Source organism: Ctenopharyngodon idella, chromosome 7 (assembly GCF_019924925.1).
Source record: "Ctenopharyngodon idella isolate HZGC_01 chromosome 7, HZGC01, whole genome shotgun sequence".
Lineage (NCBI taxonomy): Eukaryota > Metazoa > Chordata > Actinopteri > Cypriniformes > Xenocyprididae > Ctenopharyngodon > Ctenopharyngodon idella.
Window position 1 is genome coordinate 47,637,547 of NC_067226.1, and position 20,301 is coordinate 47,657,847.

A 20,301-nucleotide genomic window follows, 5' to 3' on the forward strand; every position below is an offset into this window, starting at 1 on the left:
TTTTTTTAAAAAAATATGTTAGAATTATGCCTAATATTTATCCATTTCGTTATGAATTCAGTGTGTTTGCAGAGAGACTCCGCCCACACGCGCTCCTGATTGGCTGTGATTTTTGATTGATTTTTGTCGCGTCTGGTGTGGACAGACAATTTGCTATCTATTGATCTATCGATCGATCGATCGATCAATTTATCGATCGATTTATCAATCGATCAAAAACATTTAACATCCAGCACATATTTCATGACAGTACTGCATTTTAACAGCTACAGTGATGCATAAACAAAACAGAAGGAGAAGATAACGAGGATACAGATTTGATTTATAATAATGGACTGTTTTCATTCAACAGGATGACTGAAATACAGGGAAATAATGTACTATAAAGAAATATTTTTAGCTTGGCTTGTTGTTGGCTATTTCTACAGTTGGGTTATATATGGTAAATGATTCCATTATTGGGAACCAATTTTTAACGTTTTCTTTATTATTATTATTATTTTTTTCTTTCAGAAGCATAAACTAAAGTTCCCATGCAGAACGTTTCAGGAACCAGAAATAAAGTTGCATGTAGGCCTATGCCTTCTGCAAATAATAAATAGATAATTGAGTGTTGCAAGCAAATCGTTTCTTGTATGAATTTTGTCTGTCTTGACTCTAATATTAATGAAATAGATTTGATATTAGCAGTTTGCGTAATGGTCATTATATGTCCAGCAACCAGTGGGTTGATGAAGGTTTAACAAAACAGGAACCACGTGGACCATGTAAAAAAAACCTATGTAATATTTTTAAATGTCAGAGAAATGCTTTGAAAAATCAAATGTACAATAGAGATAGAAAGGTTGAGTCTACAACTGTATTCAACATCGCCATCTAGTGTGCCATTAGTGTACTCACATGTGCATCAAGAGATTTTTTTACAGTTTGTTAAAGGGATAATTCACCCCCAAATATTAAAATACAATCATCATTTACTCATCCTTATGCTGTTTCAAACTGATATGATTTTTTTTCCATGCAGGGAGATGTTAGGCAAGAATCACAGCCTTTCATTCTCTTTCATTATATGGAAAGAAAAGATGTGATAAAGAAAAAAAAAAAGTCACTAACATTTACCTTTTGTTGCTCCCTGAAGAAAGAGATTTATGCAAAATACTTTACACATCTCCGCCAACCCCACTGCTTACAAGAACATATTAACCACCGTCTTTGCTGGAGAACCAATTTTTTTGTGTGCGTACCTGACATGGTACCTTCTGGTTTTATTCTGTCCAAAAGCCACAAGCACAGTATTTGTAGATTCCATCGGATATACAGAAGGAATCTTTTCATACATCTCCATTGACAACATAATTGCTTCGGCACCTGTGTCGAGTTCAAACTTGACATCCACTCCATTCAGATGACCTGCAGTACTGTTTATTAAAAGCTTGCAAAATAGCTTGCATAGTATGATTTTATTCATCTTCATAATCGATCGTGAGAGTTATAAAATTCCAATTCCTCTTCACCTATTGTGTGAAACAAATCTTTTTCTTCAGTCCCAGTTGCCGTCATATACAATAAAAATCTTTGCTCCCACCTCCACCAATTCTCTGCGATATTGCCTGAGAGTTTTACAGGCAATTGTGGCTTAAATCGTTCCATTTAGTCTGTTTATCCTTCTCTAAACAAACACAGACTTACTTCACTGATGTGCCATTCATTTGTTTGCATCAGGAATCCTTCATTCAGCACCTGTTTACATCCTCATTGTACTGCAGAGTCACTACTTCTGACACCACGTCATGTTTCTCATAATGGACTATGAGAGCAACTGAGACAAAGACGCTGCAAAGTCAGTCAGACCAACATACTGTAGTTAGAGTGGCGCAGTCCCACCGCTTTTTTTTTGTCCTCAGAGTTCCCCTTATACATAAGCGTGTCAAATTTGGTGAAAATATCTCATTTCATTTAAGAGTTATAGACATGTATATGTATGAACACATAAAAAATACTCACAACTGACTTTGATTGCATCTTTTTGTCATTTACTATCAAAATTTTGACATTTGGCCATTAGCTTATTATCAACGACCTATGTTTTCGATTTTCCTACGGTGGTAGGAAACGGTTTCGAAGATATTCGCGAAAGTTGTTTAAACGCTAAATCACAACGTTGCACTAACCATAAGGTGAAACAAACCTAGCAAGTTCGGTATCATTGGAAATAATATCCCGTGAAAATAAGTCAACCACATCCAAAGTTATAAGCATGTAAATATTTTTTTTTCACCACTAGGTGGTGCTGGTCTGAATCTTCTCAGACTCCTTCGGGGCATCGTGTCGATGACCCATACCGAGTTTCGTAACAATATGTTCATGCGTTCGTAAAATACAGCATTTGTAAATATATATCTACCCATACTTGAAATGAGCTGTTTTATCGGTATTTGAGCGATATCTGTAAAGAAAAACTGTAAACTGTAAACTACAAATCAAAGGGTGATCAGGCCTTTTCTGTGGCTGGGCCAAGGTTTGGAATGGTCTCTCTTTCACTGGACATTTTAAAATCTCCTGTTAAATCGTATTTTTTATTCGTTAGCTTTTGAGAACGTAATTTTTTTTAATTGTGTAGATGCTTTGTACTCTGTACAGCAATTTGGATAAATCTATATTGTGTTTAAATGTGCTTTATAAATAAATGTTATTGCAGTAGATCTTCATTTCTGACATGCTGTGATTAAGCATTTGTAAATAAGATCAGAAAGATCCATGATTTTGGTATTGGGTAAGCTTTAGCACACCAGGGTGACTAAGAACATGAAATTATCCAGCCATGACTTCCTGTTTCACAGGAGTATAAACATGAGGAAACACAAAGGCCAAATTCCCGTAATCATTCATCACAATGAGTAAAACCTAAGTATATATTACTGATATGCAGCAAAAGATTGTTGAGCTTCACAAAATACAAAAGTGGCTATAAGAAAAAAGCTAAAGCATTGAAAATTCCATCAGGGATATCAATAATTAAGAAGTTCCAATCAACTAAAGATGTTACAAATCTGCCTGGAAGAGGACGTGTGTCTAAATCGTCCTAATGCGCGGTGAGGAGGAGAGTTTGAGTGGCCAAAGACTCTCCAAGGATCACAGCTGGAGAATTGCAGAAAATAGTTAAGCCTTGGGGTCAGAAACCCTAAAAAAATATCAAACTGCACCTTCATCACCACATGTTTGGGAGAGTTTCAAGAAAAAGATTCTGCTCTCATCCAGAAACAAACTCCAGCATATTCAGCTCTCAGACACGACTGGATCGGCAAACTTAACTGGGTTCTATGGGCAGATAAAACTAAAAATGTACTTGTTAGCATCAAACACTCAAGATGTGTTTGGTGCACACATTTATAGAAAAGTACCCCATGTCCACAGTTAAATATACTGCTGGATCTTTATTGTTGTGGGCCTGATTTTCTGTAAGAGTCCTGGACATCTTGTTCAGATACAAGGCGTCATGGGTTTTATCTCCAAAACTGCAGCTCTTGTGGGGTGTTCCCGGTCTGCAGTGGTCAGTATCTATCAAAAGTGCTCCAAGGAAGGAACAGTAGTGAACCGGCGACAGGGTCACGGGCGGCCAAGGTGGGGAGCGAAGGCTGGCCCGTGTGGTCCGACAGACGAGCTACTGTAGCTCAAATTGCTCAATAAGTTAATGCTGGTTCTGATAGAAAGGTGTTAGAATACACAGTGCATCAGTTTGTTGCGTATGGAGCTGCATAGCTGCAGACCAGTCAGGGTGCCCATGCTGACCCCTGTCCACCGCCGAAAGAGCCAACAGTGGGCACGTGAGCATCAGAACTGGACCACGGAGCAATGGAAGAAGGTGGCCTGGTCTGATGAATCAGATTTTCTTTTACATCACATGGATGGACGGGTGTGTGTGCGTCACACACCTGGGGAAAACACATGGCACCAGGATGCACTATGGGAAGAAGGCAAGCCAGCGGAGGCAGTGTGATGCTTTGGGCAATGTTCTGTTATATATATATATATATATATATATATTATACACACACACACACACACTATATTGGCAAAGTTTTGGGACGCCTGCCTTTACGTGCACATGAACTTTAATGACATCCCATTCTTAATCCGTAGGGTTTAATATGGAGTTGGCCCACCCTTTGCAGCTATAACAGCTTCAACTCTTCTGGGAAGGCTTTCCACAAGGTTTAGGAGTGTGTTTATGGGAATTTTTGACCATTCTTCAAGAAGCGCATTTGTGAGGTCAGGCAGTGATGTTGGCGAGAAGGCCTGGCTCGCAGTCTCCGCTCTAATTCATCCCAAAGGTGTTCAGGTTGAGGTCAGGACTCTGTGCAGGCCAGTCAAGTTCCTCCACACCAAACTCGCTCATCCATGTCTTTATGGACCTTGCTTTGTGCACTGGTGCGCAGTCATGTTGGAACAGGAAGGGGCCATCCCCAAACTGTTCCCACAAAGTTGGAAGCATGAAATTGTCCAAAATGTCTTGGTATGCTGAAGCATTAAGAGTTCCTTTCACTGGAACTAAGGGGCCAAGCCCAACCCCTGAAAAACAACCCCACACAATAATCCCCACCAAACTTTACACTTGGCACAATGCAGTCAGGCAAGTACCGTTCTCCTGGCAACCGCCAAACCCAGACTCGTCCATCGGATTGCCAGACAGAGAAGCGTGATTCGTCACTCCAGAAAACACGTAATTTGGCTCTAGAGATCATGTATAACAACGATACCATAAAATAAAGTGTTACCACAGTTTCACCCAGAAATTAGTGACAAATACGATAAAGTTGGTCACAACCATTTCATGCAGACTTTAAAAATATTCATTTGACCATGGTTGTGTGTGAAGTGTTCTCTCTGTAACACACTTGGAAACAAAAACAGTAAAAGTAATTTGTTTAATAAAATATGCAAATGCAGTGTAAAAATGTAATGCCGCAACAAGCATATAACTATATAAAAGAAATAAAAACATACATTAACAACCTTGCAGCTGAGGGGAAAAGGACAGAAATAGAGACCTGCAAATATCATACAAAAAATTCTTGAAAAATCAGTGCTTTTCATTTTTATCTGTTCCAACTTTAAACATAATATTAAATCACCAGACCATAAAGTGAAGTATAAAATTCTCATATTTTGCACTTTTAAACCATCAATGTGAAATGAACAAAAACCAAAAAGTCTTAATCCTCTTCTCCTCCAAACATGTCTGCCAGCTTCTTGAAGCGTGGGCCCCAGTCATTGAGGAAGTCGTAGTCTTGGTCATGTCCTGAGCTAGAAGAGTTGATGGAGCTGAGCGAACCGGCATCTGAGCCGCCTCCTTCATAGTCAAACACCAGGAGGGAGTCGTAGGGGGGCGCTGTGGGGTCGTTATCTGCAGCATTCAAATTCTAAGGTACAAAGAATTGTGTTACTGTCATACTTAAACCTGGCTTTAAAAAGGAATTCTCTTAATTGATGTTTAACAAAGTAACAACCACTTACATCATCAATGAATGTGCCAATCTCCTCAGGGTTGGCTGGTCGAGGTCTATACTGAGGTGCTATCATGAAAGTGGGCGCCACATCGTTTCTGAACACTTCAGGTCTGTTGTCTAAGCCTCGATGCAACACACTCAGATCATAGTCCTGTGCAGAAAGGGTGTTTGATATTTAAAAAGAACTGCAAACAGGAAACCATCTACTACATAACAGCAGACAGTTGGTCAGCATGTAATCACATTCACACACCTTGCATTTACAGCACATCAACATCAGCGTAATTGCAACAGCAGGTATGCATCAAGCATTCACACTAAGAGCGTTCCTGTTGACTTCTGGTTTACCAAGTTATTTCCTTTTATAATGCCCATTCATTAGACAAGAGTCACTGCAAGTGGAGCATTGCAACTACTACAAACTACAGCTGCACGGTTAATCATTAAGAGATTGCGATCTTGATTCAAACACCCAATTATCTTATTCTTAATGACAATGATTCGCTAGGTAAATTAAAACTTTGACAAGTACGATCAGCGAACATTCAGATCTGAGTTCTGATCCCAGAGAGAGCAGTTGTCATATATAGGTAGATTCACAAAGTCTTTTCAACCACACAGTATCATTATTTCTGTCTTACAATCATTCAAATTAATCACAGAAGTACTAGGATAAACGTTTATAGTTCGGATATAAACACTGATGTCTATGGTAGCTATCAAAATAGTTATCACCTTTTTAAAGTAACTTGACACTACCAATAACTATCAACTACATCGTTACACCAGTAGGTGGCAAAAAGTGACTTAAATGTAATGGAATCATTCATTCAAAACTCAGATTCATACAGTAATGAAACAAGTTAAGTTTTTTGAGTGAGTCATTGAATCATTTATTCAACCTGATTAAAAAAAAAAAAAAAAAAAAGTTAAACATTTTCTAAACAGACTGGAGCAATTAACATTTTGTCAGAACCTATTAAATGCACAGCTATAGATTGTCTGCATCACTTCAGTCAACCTTAAGGCGACCTCACACATGATGTTTGGTTGGATTTTGCCGTTGCAGACAAACTTCCAAGCTCTGTGACAAAACCCCCAGATCACAGCCGAATCAGAGAGCTCATTGCCGAACCTCTTTGCCATTATCACCACATTATTTTGTAGCATGTGTGTGTGACGCAACAACAAGACCATATGGGCAGGGTGAGGTTTCTCCAAAGACAGTTTCATAAAATAGTAAACCTAACATTTCAGCCTTTAATCCATTTCTTAAGAAAAGAGACAAATCAAAATTCGGCAATCTCCTGGCATAATCGAAGTTCCAAACATAGGCTTGGGGGGAGCCTAATCATTCCCGTCATCATTATGAGCTTACACTGATGAGCCAAAACTTTATGACCAGTCACATGTGAAGTGAATATGACTGATCATCTCCTAACAAGGCCACATATTAATGTCTGGGTAGATAAGATGGTAAGCAAACAATCAGTTCTCATATTCAATGTGTTGGATGCAGGAGAAATGGGCAAGAATAAAGACCTTGAATTTGACATGGGCCAAAATGTTATGGCAAGGCGACTAGTTCAGAGCATCTCTGAAACGGCAAAGCTTGTGTGTTGCTCCCGGTCAGCAGTGGTGAGAATTTACCAACTGGTCCGAGGAGGGACAAACCGGCGACAGGGTGTCAGGCACCCAAGGCTCATTGATGCACGAGGGCAATGAAGGCTATCCCCAATGGTCTGAGCCAACAGAAGGCCTACTGTGGCACAAGTCCCACAAAAAATGTAATGTTATGGGAGGAAGGTGTCAACACAGTGCATTGGACTGTGCTGCGTATGGGGCTGCGTAGCCACAGACCAATCTTTTTGCCTATATGTCCACCGTTGAAAGGCTGGAAATGTATCAACCAAAGACAGACAGTCTTAAAAAGGGATATAATAAAAAAAGGCTAGATCATAAAAGAGCTATATGATGGAGACAACTGTGGGAGTCAAAGGGTCTGAAAGATGATGCCATGGTTGCAGTATTTCTTTTGGACAGGTAGGTCCATGGTATGATTCGATTTTGATGTGTTTTGATAGTAACACAATGTAGCTTATGCAGTTTGTGTACCTTTACAAATTAGCTCAATGACAGCAGCACCCAGCTTCTAATCAGAAACTATTGTTATGTTTTCAAAGTTACGAGCAAACTACAACATCCACACCTTTGGTGCATGGATTCGTAAGGCCACCACCACCAGATGATTCGACCATTTGAGTCTTGCTGCAAACAATGAGTGAAACGTCTTGTTTCCTCCAATTAAAATACCCTCAGCGTCCCTGAGTGTGTTGTGCGTGCCGTCCTTAGTACGAAAGCTAGTTTTGTATCGTCCCTTCACTTGATATTCTGACATTGCTGACGTTGCTGGAGCGGCTGAGAAAGAGTGCGCTGTCATTATACAGTACAAGAGCGACCTCTAGAGGCGAAATAAAAACTGACTAAAAAACTACTGATGCCTCGTGGAGTTTGTTTTGACACGTGACGTGAGGCTACGCGCTGCACAGAGTGCGACACTTCAAAAACGGATTTAAAACGGACAACAAAACGGTATGTTATACAGTGTACACTACAGTACATGTTTTCAAATCATTATAAAGTAATTAGTTTGTTGACTAGATGCTGCATTAGTGGGGAACAGTAGTATGTTTGCCGTCGAGGCTGAGAGGATTCTAACATTAGCAGTACCTCAAGCGGTTAAAACAATGTGACAAAAACACCAACTGTTTAATGTCACGATTGTTACCATTCATTTGCATTAGTTTATATCCATTTGTTCGCTGTTATGCATTCGTTATCTAGCGAAGCTGCATATTTAAACTGTGTCCTCATCATGCAGCGACAGAAACAACAAATCAGAAATGCATTCGATTTCAGTTTTTTTTTTATCGCCACTGTAATACATTTTGAATAGATAATCATCAAGTTTTTTAAAATAGACGCAAATAATGTGTGAAAGTATACATATAATAGACCCATGCTATGCTTTTGTGTGTAAAGATGGCAATTTTTAAGCATGACTGTTTGGATTTATATGAAATGGTAACACTTTCAATAAGAGTCCATTTGTAACATTAAATAAGGCTAATAAAAATATTGTTCATTGTTAATTTCAACATTTACATTTTAAAGTTGTCTCTTACATTAGTTATAATGCACTATCAATTAACATGAACGATCAATGTATAATTAATATATTAGTATTTTTTATATTTAAAAATTACAATAAACATTTAACCATTTTTTTTTTTAATTCAAAGAAACAAAATGTAAGAAAGAGTTAAAACTGAACACAATCTTGCTGCTCAAACTGTGTATAGAACAATTCTTAATATTTTTTTGCTCCTTTAGTATTTTACATTTACTTGTACTTTTACTTTCAATACTTAAGTACGTTTAATATCAAAAAAATACTTCAGTACAAAAAAATATCACATACTTTAAAACTTTTACTCAAGTAATATTCTAAACAGTGACTTTAACTTCAACCAAAGTCATTTTCCGGTAAGATATCTATACTTTTAAGTATGGTTTGAGTACTTTATACACCACTGACCGTACTGTAAAATTTTCTCACCGGTGAATAACACTATATAATCCAATAATGTTGTCTCTGGTCGTCTCGCTTCTGGACTGTGCGCGTTCATGTTTTGAGGAGGCGTGGTTTTGGACAGCGATTTGCAGGGAGGGTGGGACGTACACTTTCAATGCTAGCAGGCTAAAGTTTGCATTTTCCCAGAACACCTGCTGCACCTTTAATATGTGAACTATATTATCAAAAATCTTAGTGTTCTCAGGCTTTTATTTGTGCTTAATGGATAAAACGACGGAGCTGCGCTCTCGGGATTATGGCTGCTGTAAATTTGACATGCCACAAGATGGCACTGTTTAAAATACAATTCTTTCCCAGAAACAATCAGAGAAAAGCTTTGAAGATTCAAGAGGCTTCATTTTTCCATCCCTACCACCTACCTAAACATTGTTGCAGACCAGGTACACCCCTCCAAGACAGTGGTGTTCCTTGGTGGAAGAGGCATCCTTCGGCAGGATAATGCACAGCACACATTGTTCAGAAATAATTTGAGGAACATGAAGAGTTCAAGGTGTTGCCCTGGCCTTCAAATTCCCCAGACCTCAATTTAATTGAGCATCTGTGGGATGTGGCAAATCCCATGGCACTTCTCAAAGAGTAGGGGTGTAAACCGGGAATCCTGGCCAAATTCTCTCCATTGGCCCTTATCAATCATGGTCTCCTAATAATCCCCATCCCCTGAATTGGCTCACTCCCCTCCACCTAAAGCTGCCATGTGGTCAGAGCACCGGCACCGTTGTACTGTGGCTGCAGTCACATCATCCAAGTGGATGCTGCACACTGGTGGTTGAGAAGAGACCCCTGATATGATTGTAAAGCACTTTGGGTGTACAATAGTACATAGTCAAGCGCTATATAAATGCCTCATTCATGTGCTGGACCAACAAGTTCAATCCACGGTGACTCTACCTCGCAACATATAAGACTTGAAGGATCTGCTGCTAATGTCTTGGTGCCAGATACTACAGGACACCTTCAGAAGTTTTGTGGAGTCCACTGTTTTGGCAGCAAACGGAAGAACAGCAGCTTATTAGGCAGGTGGTTAAAGTTTGGGCTCAGTGTATAGGCAGTAGTCATTGTGCCGTCCCAGTGGCAATTCTTCCAGCATTCCTCCACCTCCACATCTCTTTTGCCAAGCGTCTGGCTGTAACATTCTAACACCACATCATTTCATACTGTACAAGTTTGGCACTGCAATGCGGGGTTAACACCGTGAAAGCGGTGCTAACCCTGCTCCAGAGCAGGGTTTCATAACCCCAGGTAAAATGCAGCGCTAACCCTGCTTCTAAAGTGTGAAATGTTCCTTTACCCAGGGTTAAAAGCGGTGTTTAGAACAACGATAACCCAAGGTTAAATGCACTGTGAAAAGCCCCGTAGAACCTTTAGTTGTGCTCAGAGCTCGAGCCAAGGCTCAGCAAATCAAGTTAATTTGCCATTAACTTAAGACTGGAAGGGCAGGCGAACTTCTGAAAACTTACTTTGAAACGTGCAGCACTCAAATTTACAATTAAATCATAGTCTTTTGAAGTTTAATAAGCAGTTACATTAAGTTATATCACGATTCCTTTTTCTGTTCCCAATTTAATATCTCCTGAAATAATCAAGTCGTTTCTTGTACCATTTATATATCTTGGTACTAGTTGTACAAGACTTTGTATTTGATACAATTGAATTTAAGTCTATGCCCTTTTAAGGACCCACAGGGACCCTGAACCTTGTGTAGTGCGAGCACCACAGCGACTCAGGGAGTGAATCACTGGACCTTGAATAAAGTCCCATAAGAGCTTTCCGAGGGCAAGTAGGTCACCCCATTATTTTAGAGCTTCACAAATGCTTATACAGTAAAAAGACATGTCGCTTGTGCAAAAACCAAGTAACGGCAAGTTTATCTGTCAATATTCAGTTTTAAAATTAACCAAGAAATACCAATGAATTCAGCCATGAAAAACTGATAAACCCCTTAATTTTTCTCAAATTAAAACCAACCTGATCATCTTCTCCACCGCCTTCCTCATCATAATAGTAGATGTTGTCCCTTACATCATCTTCAGGAAGGAGAAGTTCTTTTTTGGTGCTACGTTTCCTCCTCAGGAACAAGAGCAGAAGAAGGGCGAGCACTGTAGTATAAGGAACAACTTATTTACCCTAAAGAACTCAGCAGTACAAATAATGAACTAAGAAAGATCAAAAAGGGACTCTAAAAAGGTCAAGGAAAATTGGATTGCTATTAATCTTATGGCAGGAGTTCAATTCAAAGAGTGAAATGGCTTAGTAGCATGTGACACCTTTTCTGCAGTATAAAGTATGTACATTAAACTTTCTGTAGGCATACAAAATCTGGAAGACCAACTACATACACAGACACACATATATAAATGCATGGGAGAAATTACATACATAGCAGAAGCAAGATTGCTCCCAAGATTCCAAGAACTCCAGGTAGTGGTATTCCTGCTATCTTCTCGTTGTTACATTGGTCAACAACTCCTTCACAGTCACACACAGTTGCTTGAATGGTGTTTTCCTGAGAGAGTCTCTGGTGATCAAAAACTCTCAGGACAACATTGTATTCACCCTCTTTTAATGTAGACTTTGGTTTCAGAACGACACCGGTTGCTAAAATGGGCACATTATAATAGTTAGACATGTATACCAAGCCAGCCAGATATTTCAACATGTAACGTATGAGATTAATTTCTCCTTAAAACATTAGTAATTACTCACATGTTTCATTCATCGTGGCGGACCAATTTTCACTGGTTTCTCCTTGGGTCTCAACAGTAAAGGGACCAGCATAAGGAGGTCCATCTTTGTCCGTTATAGAGAGAAGCACTGGGGTTGAACCACGATTGCAAATCTTTATAATCCTTTCATTAATGACAGGAGCGTTGTCATTTACATCCGACAACTCAATTATCAGGGTTCCAGTGCCTGTCGCTGGAGCATCACCTGAACACAAGCACAGACATTAGAAAAAGGCTATGCTAGCATGATTTCTTCTCTTAAAAAATAAAAAACAAATTACCATCATCCACAGCCAAAATGATAGCTCTGTATTTGCCATCTTTGACACTGGAAGATTCTCTATCCATAAGTTTCCTGACTTTAATCAGTCCAGTGTCTTGATTTACACTCAGCCAACCTTCAGGATCACTGACAATTTTATACCTGGAAGGAACCAAAACATACAGGTTACAACTAGAAATGTTCAGCAAGAACAACGTAATTAAGTCTTGCCTCGAAGTTTATAATAATTTGAAGTTCACAAGATATACAGGCATGCTGTAGTTTGAATTCTGTGTAGAAGAGGTTTGATATTGGAAGGGATATCGGCCTTGATAGGTAGCGGCTAGACAGTTGCTGAGATAGTTCTCAGTGGTTACAAGTGAGCAACAACAACAACAACAACAACAACAACGGAATTCATGAAGTCCTTCCATGCAAATCTATGCAATTTTTTGTTAGTTACAAGATCTGAATCTCTAAAGAAATCAGCCAAAATCTTTAAATGGAATAATACAATTTTGGTGATTAGATTGTCTGGGAGGAAAACAAAAAAACAAAAAAAACTTGCAACATTTCTTACATTATTTTCTGTGGGTTTCCAATGTCTGGATCAGTGGCTGTATAAGTAACCAATTCAGAATCAACCGGTGAATCTTCAGGTTTGTAAATAATCTTCTCCTTTGGATTAAACTCTGGAGGCTCATTCACATCTTCTACATTCACCGTGACTGTGGCAGTGGAAGTGACCAAAGCACCGACGAATTGATCATCGTTCTCAACAATCACAGACAGAATGTATTGCTTGTTCTTCTCAAAGTCCAGAGGCTGAATGGAAAAGAAAGTGTCTTTTACTGAAGTTAAATCATCACAACCAATCGCCTGTGCAAACACATGAGCAACACACAGTACCTTTGCAGTGGTGATGATGCCCTCTAGCCGGCTGGGTCCAGTACTGACACTGAAAAACCCACCCTTGTCACCGCTAATAATCCGATATTTGGTTGACCAGGCAGGAGATCCCTCTTCATCTTCATCAGTAACTGTAAGTTTGGCCACTACAGCTCCTACTTTATTCTCTGGAACAGATACAGTTTGCTAAAACAAAGAGATGTATGGTGCGTATAAGTATTAAAATTAAAACGCTTATATTATCAGGGGTGCACATAAGTGGTACGCAGGTACGCATGCGTGGCAAAAATAAACAATGCGTACCAGAAAACATGGAGGGAAGCGCTTTTGAGTACCAACTTCTTTGAGGACCAGTTCACAGGGACACGTTTACTTACTGGAGTAGGATTTTTCTCCATCTCTGGTAAGATAGCAATCATGATGATAAGTGTGTTCTTTAATTATTAGGTGTGCAACGGATCGCAGTTAATCAAACTAGATAACTCGCGAGCTGTTATCTGTGCGCACAGCCTCACAATCCCGAAACGCTGCTTTGAGGATGTTTCTAATACAGCGGCTATTGGAGTGACAGTAAAAATGACATCTTTCTCTCTTCTGACTGCCCTTATCAATCGCTCTCTATTTTTTCCTCTTTTTGAAAGTTGTGAAAACACAATTGTGGAGTTTTTCTTTTGCTATTTGTGCAAATGGAAACAAAAAATATATTTAATGAAGTGTCTCATTCACCGCTATAAAAGTTAACCCAACCATGACGACTTCCGCTTCTGAGAAACCGCTTCTGAGAAGAGTTGAGAAAGAAACCGGATGTGTGTCAGTTATTAGGTCCGTGCTTTCCTTCTTAAAGTGACAGCAGCCTAATATTCTTGCTGTTGTCTGCCATTAATCTTAGTAAAATAAAATAAAATAAAAAATCATTATCATCATCTACCATGTTCGAGAGAAAAGAAGACAGTGAGGAGAGCAGTCAGGAGGAAAGTGATGAGGACAGCTTTTAGGATAAGTGTGTCGCATAAAGTGTGAGTACCAAGCAACATCTCCAGGTTCTCCCTTGAGAACCAGACCAAAAAAAAGTTATGTGCACCCCTGTATATTATAACTTTCTGAATATATCAATATACATTACCGAGGTTTGCTCAAACTGAGGTGCGTTATCATTGCTGTCAGTCACAGTAATAACAGCTGTGCCAGTGGTTGGATAACCCTTTCCTTCCATGTCAGTAGCCACAACTGTCAAAGTGTATTTGGACCATTTCTGAAAGGGAAGATGTTTTCAGGTGAGTTTGTTTACATGAAATCATTCTTCATCACTGTGAGATCCATTCATCAGATTTCTCACCTCTCTGTCCAAGCCTAAAGAATTCACACGAATTCCTCCAGTAACAGAGTTGATTTCAAACATGTTTGGTTTTGGCAATTCTGGATCTTGCTTGACAATTGAGTAACTGATCACACCATTGTCAGTCTCTGGATCATCTGCATCAGTGGCTGTGACTGTCATAAACTCATGACCTTCAGTGAGAGAAGAATAAAGACTGATTAGGTGGTATGAGCTGAAGAGACAATTTGGAAAGCAAGAAAAAAAAAAAAAAAAATGCTAAAAACTATTTCACTGAGAAACTGTACCATACACCTACCTCTATCAGCAGCTTCAGGAACATTTCCATTGAATGGATTTTGTGTAAAAACAGGATGATTATCATTTTGGTCCAGCACATTTACAATAATTTCCATTGGCTTTTCTGCTACATTCACATCAACTCCAGTAGCATGAGCTATAAGCTAAAGACAGGAGAAGAAATACGGGCATGTTAAGAAGCAAATATCTGAGGTGGTTTAAAAACACAATCAAATAAATTAGAGTTGTTTCTTTAGTCCATGTCTGTTAGGTGACACATCAATATGCAAGTTTAGTTGAAGAAAACTGCCTTTAGTTTTAGTAGATATACAAATTACCAAAAATGTATGGTCTCTGCAAACACTAGAAAACTGTGTAAATGCATTTCATCTGACCTTTTTATCTGATTAACTGATGACAGTTTTCAAAGAATTAAGAATGAGCAGATAATCCAACACTGAAATACACTAAGAACGAAATATTGATTTTAAAAGTTAGAGAAACTAAAAATCATCTTACTCTGTATGAAGCTTTTTTTTCTCTGTCGAGTGGTCGAGTCACACGCAGATTTCCTGATAATCTTTCTATAGTGAAAGTCCCCTTAGGGTCCAGATCTGCTCCTTCACCTGTGATATTGTATTGCATCTGAGCTTCATTAGAATAGTCCGACTTTATCTAAAAACAGAAAGAAATAAGAGAACAAAGTCAATAACAGACAAACCTCTTTCTCATTCATCTCATTTTGAACATTCCCTTCATGACTTTCACTCACCTGGACCAGCCACTGTGGGAAAGGACCTCTGCTATTCTCAAGAACATTGAATGGAGGAATAACCCAAGCTCTCTTTGCTCTTTTTGAACCCGTCGAAGACTTTGGAAACATCAGAACCAGATCATCAGAGTGAGATTCCATCTAAAAAATGTCAGTAAAAGGCAATGAGCAAAAACCATTTTTGTTTACAATTTAATACAGCACACAAGCCATCAAATATTTGGATTAATATATTAATATACAGGTGCTGGTCATATAATTAGAATATCATCAAAAAGTTGATTTATTTCACTACTTCCATTCAAAAAGTGAAACTTGTGTATTATGTTCATTCATTACACATAGACTGATATATTTCAAATGTTTATTTCTTTTAATTTTGATGATTATAACTGACAACTTAGGAAAATCCCAAATTCAGTATCTCAGAAAATTAGAATATTACTTAAGACCAATACAAAGAAAGGATTTTTAGAAATCTTGGCCAACTGAAAAGTATGAACATGAAAAGTATGAGCATGTACAGCACTCAATACTTAGTTGGGGCTCCTTTTGCCTGAATTACTGCAGCAATGCGGCGTGGCATGGAGTCGATCAGTCTGTGGCACTGCTCAGGTGTTATAAGAGCCCAGGTTGCTCTGATAGTGGCCTTCAGCTCTTCTGCATTGTTGGGTCTGGCATATCGCATCTTCCTCTTCACAATACCCCATAGATTTTCTATGGGGTTAAGGTCAGGCGCGTTTGCTGGCCAATTAAAAACAGGGATACCATGGTCCTTAAACCAGGTACTGGTAGCTTTGGCACTGTGTGCAGGTGCCAAGTCCTGTTGGATAATGAAATCTGCATCTCCATAAAGTTGGTCAGCAGCAGGAAGCATGAAGTGCTCTAAAACTTCCTGGTATACGGCTGCGTTGACCTTGGACCTCAGAAAACACAGTGGACCAACACAAGCAGATGACAAAGCACCCCAAACCATCACTGACTGTGGAAACTTTACACTGGACCTCAAGCAACGTGGATTGTGTGCCTCTCCTCTCTTCCTCCAGACTCTGAGACCCTGATTTCCAAAGGAAATGCAAAATTTACTTTCATCAGAGAACATAACTTTGGAGCACTCAGCAGCAGTCCAGTCCTTTTTGTCTTTAGCCCAGGCGAGACGCTTCTGACGCTGTCTGTTGTTCAAGAGTGGCTTGACACAAGGAATGCGACAGCTGAAACCCATGTCTTGCATACGTCTGTGCGTAGTGGTTCTTGAAGCACTGACTCCAGCTGCAGTCCACTCTTTGTGAATCTCCCCCACATTTTTGAATGGGTTTTGTTTCACAATCCTCTCCAGTGTGCGGTTATCCCTATTGCTTGTACACTTTTTTCTACCACATCTTTTCCTTCCCTTCTTATATTTACAATCCAAACCTAAGATTACCTAAACTTTAATGCTGTTCTATTTTAATCATAAAAGGTAATTCATAAAGTTACTGTTTTGTATTTAGTTGTAAATATGTACAGAATTTGCTAGTCGAATATGCCCATTTAAAGTACCATAGTAAAGCAGCACATATAAAAACTGAAATGTCCAATAGAGGTCAGGCTTGTACTGTACTGACAGCAGTTTCTTGAAGGAACTTGTTTGTACCTGTGGAGAGGAGATGTTCATGACTGTGTCCACATGATGGTCCTCATGATGGTCCACATGATGGTGGACACGCTCAACTCTGACAGAGACCGTGTGCTTCTTGCCACTGGAGTCCCAAGCGTGCACAGAAAACACCTTGTGACCTTCATGAAGAGTGACTTGTCTCTTCAACGTTACAGTCCCATCCGTGTCCACATCAAACCACTCGTCAGAGGACTGAAAGAGCGTTCTTGTTCTTCCATCACAATTACTGAAAGTTACTGAGGAAGGGAAAGGAGAATTAACTTAGACAGGGAAGCAAACTCAAGCTACGACATCAATGTGATGTTTAAAAAGATGACTTTAAAACTTTTCCTTAGGAAAAATAAAGTATAGATTTATATGCTGACATTTGTAGCAGTACAGACTCGAGTTATATTACCGCAAAAGCCTAAATAAGCCTAAAATAAGTTGACCACACCCAAAGTTATACACATTTTCATCCAAAACCATTAAAAACATGTTTTTTTAAAAGTTTTTTAACCGTTATAGCGCCACCTATGGTCCGATCTCCATAAAAATTGGCATGCTTCTTTAGAGTCATATGCTGCATGTGCTCCCTTAATTCCGTGAAGTTCTGAGTTTTCTTTTAGGCTTTTGGGTATTTTTAGCCACGCCCATTTTCTAAATGACCCTGTTATAGCGACCCTAATGGTAAAGTTCAACTTTTTTTTGATAATTATTGATCTAGAGAGTCCAGAGAATTGTCCTGCGCTGGTTTTGGTCTGATCGGGCGAAAAACCTAGGACTAGTTCGCAAAAGTAGGTTTTTCAGCTATTCGTGAATAATTAATGAACGATTTGATTGACAGTATTGGTTTTTGAGGCAAAGTTGTTCAGCATGAGGAGATCTATCAAATGATATGCATATTGTGTGAATCTGTGAAACACCATGTGATTACTGAGGCGTAAAACTCATTAGCGCCAACTAGTGGCCGATTTCTTTCACAATTCTTGCAGACCTCTAGGACCATGAGTCGAACATGCCCACCCAGTTTTGTTCCGGTCGGCCTCCATTAACCTTGTCTAGTAGGTGCTCAAACTTCATTGGCCGATGGCAGCCATGTTTTTTGAGATACGTCAATGTGCTAATAGAATGTCATGCCCCCTTGGACCGAGACACTGCATGCCAAATTTCAAGTCAATCGGACTAACGGTTGCATAGTTACAGCTGTTTTCATGTTTTTTTCAAGTTATAGCGCCACCTAGTGTGCAATCAACACATTTTTTTTTTATCGTGACCAAAGATTGAGCCCCTACACACGGGAACCGAGTTTGGTGCAAATATCTAATTTCTTTCTCGAGCCATTTTAGTAGAAGTGGCTCCGCCCACATCGTACGTTTTGGCGCCCCTTAGCGACCGTGAATCAAAAATTCAACCTTTTTTCGATAATTATTGATATTCACTCCAGAGAACATTTCTGCACTGGATTAGTTCTGATCGGGTCTAAAACCTAGGACTAGTTCACAAAAGTAGGTTTTTCAAAAAAAAAACAAAATACCCGAAAATTTCGCCACAGTGATGAGTGAATCCGAGACGTGCATCTTGTCCGCCTTGAGCCAAGGATTCCAACAATATAAGACACTTGAGCCTAACGGTTCAGGAGTTATGAGCCATTTCGTACTTTTGACCACTGTAGCGCCCCCGTCAGGCTGATCGGGGCGAGCCTTGGTGACGTTGTAGGCGGTATGAGAACTACCAGCCCTCAAAGTTTCAAGTCTCTACGACTTGCGGTTTGGTCTGCCCAATCACTTTTAACGCTTGAACCCCTAATTATTAAACCATCTTTAACCAGCATCGCTTTTCATGGAAACTACCTGATTAGGCAGGGGAATCAATGCATAAAATATAAATGTTTACATTTAATAATAACTGTGGCCAATAAAGTTCAGGGTATGACAAAGCCAAAAATAATTGGGTTCATATTTTAATATTTCAATGATTGAAAAGAAAAAAAGAAAGTGACAAATCTTAAATGATTTGTTGACCCTATTCTCCTGTTTTCACACCCACAGAAACTCACCGAATGAGATCTGAATTTCACAACACCTGCAGAGACTTACTGAAGCATGACATTTATATAGAGACTTTAATTCAACACCTGACCTCACTTCCTGACATATGAGAGAACTAAAATGTGATTTAATTCAACATTTGTGGGGTTCAATCCTAAGTGGAATAGAAAAACATTAGTTTAACCTGCACAAATAAATAAAAACTCCACATTTGCCTTGTCACACCAGAGACTACATAATTAAAAAATTGCCAATATCTTTACGAAGTTAAAGTCTCTAGACCTAATAAAGGGGTAAAGGTGAAGAATCGAAATTAAGTGCTGTAAAACAAAGTTATACTTTTGACGAAACTTGAGGCACAACATTTAAATTTGAGGGGAGACCAGATTTATCGCAGGCATTAGCATAGACCACATATAGGATTTTTGAAAGAGTGTACTTCGCGTTAAAACATTTTAAAAACGCTTCAGTATTGTAGTAAGATTTGTGAAGACTTACCTCTTCCTAGTCTCTTTCCCCTGTGAAGGTGATCTCTGTGCACTGTAAAAACGACTAACTCCGACTCAAACCCAGGTGTACATGTCGACTCCTCCGTATATCCACACGAAAATACCTAGTTTAAAAAAAAAAATTTAACAAATAAAACATTTTATAACAAACCGAAGCCTTTGATGATCGAAACTGCGCAATGGTTTTCGACACCACAAAACAAAAACTTACCTGAAAAAGAAAAACGATCACTCCTAATCCCACAATCCTTACACAAGCCATTCGACACGATAAAATCCACACAAAATCCTTCAGCTTTCCAATCTTTTGAAGTATTTCAAGTGTAGAGCATCTCTTCCTTCCAACCTCTCAGCAGCCGCAAATTGAGGAAAATGATCTTCAGCAGGTAGTTGAGAGCTCTGACGTAAGCAGCCAGGTGACCTCGCCCATCTAGTAATTACCATTTCCAAATATGGGTATGTATGGCCTACACGCAGGTAAAAAAAAAAAGATTTTGGATGTTGCTCATGCTGCTGAACTGAACAACTCCTTTCATGCCTTTTTCACACTGAAAAATCCCCTAGACACCTCCTCTGTCTGCTGCTGTTGATGTTAAAATCGATAAAACAAATGATGAATCTGCTCGTGGATTTAAAGTTTGATAAAACTAAAAGGGAAATTG

The 20,301-nt window shown here is 39.1% G+C and overlaps 1 protein-coding gene and 1 long non-coding RNA gene across 8 annotated transcripts in view; one reads left to right on the plus strand and one right to left on the minus strand.

Annotated features, from left to right (window-relative positions):
- Nucleotides 1-4,911: 4,911 nt before the first annotated feature.
- LOC127516447 (B-cadherin-like) overlaps nucleotides 4,912-20,301 on the minus strand; it is a 133,631-nt gene continuing 118,241 nt past the window's right edge. For 3 of the 7 annotated variants that reach the window (XM_051901090.1, XM_051901087.1, XM_051901092.1), the window contains exons 2-17: nucleotides 19,851-20,106; nucleotides 19,629-19,743; nucleotides 17,077-17,336; nucleotides 15,444-15,584; nucleotides 15,191-15,346; nucleotides 14,691-14,835; nucleotides 14,393-14,565; nucleotides 14,180-14,308; nucleotides 13,057-13,242; nucleotides 12,728-12,972; nucleotides 12,167-12,309; nucleotides 11,866-12,090; nucleotides 11,539-11,757; nucleotides 11,128-11,258; nucleotides 5,515-5,658; nucleotides 4,912-5,420 (exon numbers count right to left, since the gene is read on the minus strand). In XM_051901090.1, coding sequence (XP_051757050.1) covers nucleotides 5,214-5,420; nucleotides 5,515-5,658; nucleotides 11,128-11,258; nucleotides 11,539-11,757; nucleotides 11,866-12,090; nucleotides 12,167-12,309; nucleotides 12,728-12,972; nucleotides 13,057-13,242; nucleotides 14,180-14,308; nucleotides 14,393-14,565; nucleotides 14,691-14,835; nucleotides 15,191-15,346; nucleotides 15,444-15,584; nucleotides 17,077-17,336; nucleotides 19,629-19,743; nucleotides 19,851-19,901 — 2,670 coding nt within the window. In that variant the 5' untranslated portion in view covers nucleotides 19,902-20,106 and the 3' untranslated portion in view covers nucleotides 4,912-5,213. The remainder of the gene's footprint in view (nucleotides 5,421-5,514; nucleotides 5,659-11,127; nucleotides 11,259-11,538; nucleotides 11,758-11,865; nucleotides 12,091-12,166; nucleotides 12,310-12,727; nucleotides 12,973-13,056; nucleotides 13,243-14,179; nucleotides 14,309-14,392; nucleotides 14,566-14,690; nucleotides 14,836-15,190; nucleotides 15,347-15,443; nucleotides 15,585-17,076; nucleotides 17,337-19,628; nucleotides 19,744-19,850; nucleotides 20,107-20,301) is intronic. The other 4 variants (XM_051901091.1, XM_051901088.1, XM_051901089.1 and 1 more) reach the window with 3 other exon arrangements.
- LOC127516477 (uncharacterized) overlaps nucleotides 5,658-20,301 on the plus strand; it is a 30,799-nt gene continuing 16,155 nt past the window's right edge. The window contains exon 1 of the long non-coding RNA XR_007930996.1: nucleotides 5,658-5,804. This is a non-coding gene — a long non-coding RNA (uncharacterized LOC127516477). The remainder of the gene's footprint in view (nucleotides 5,805-20,301) is intronic.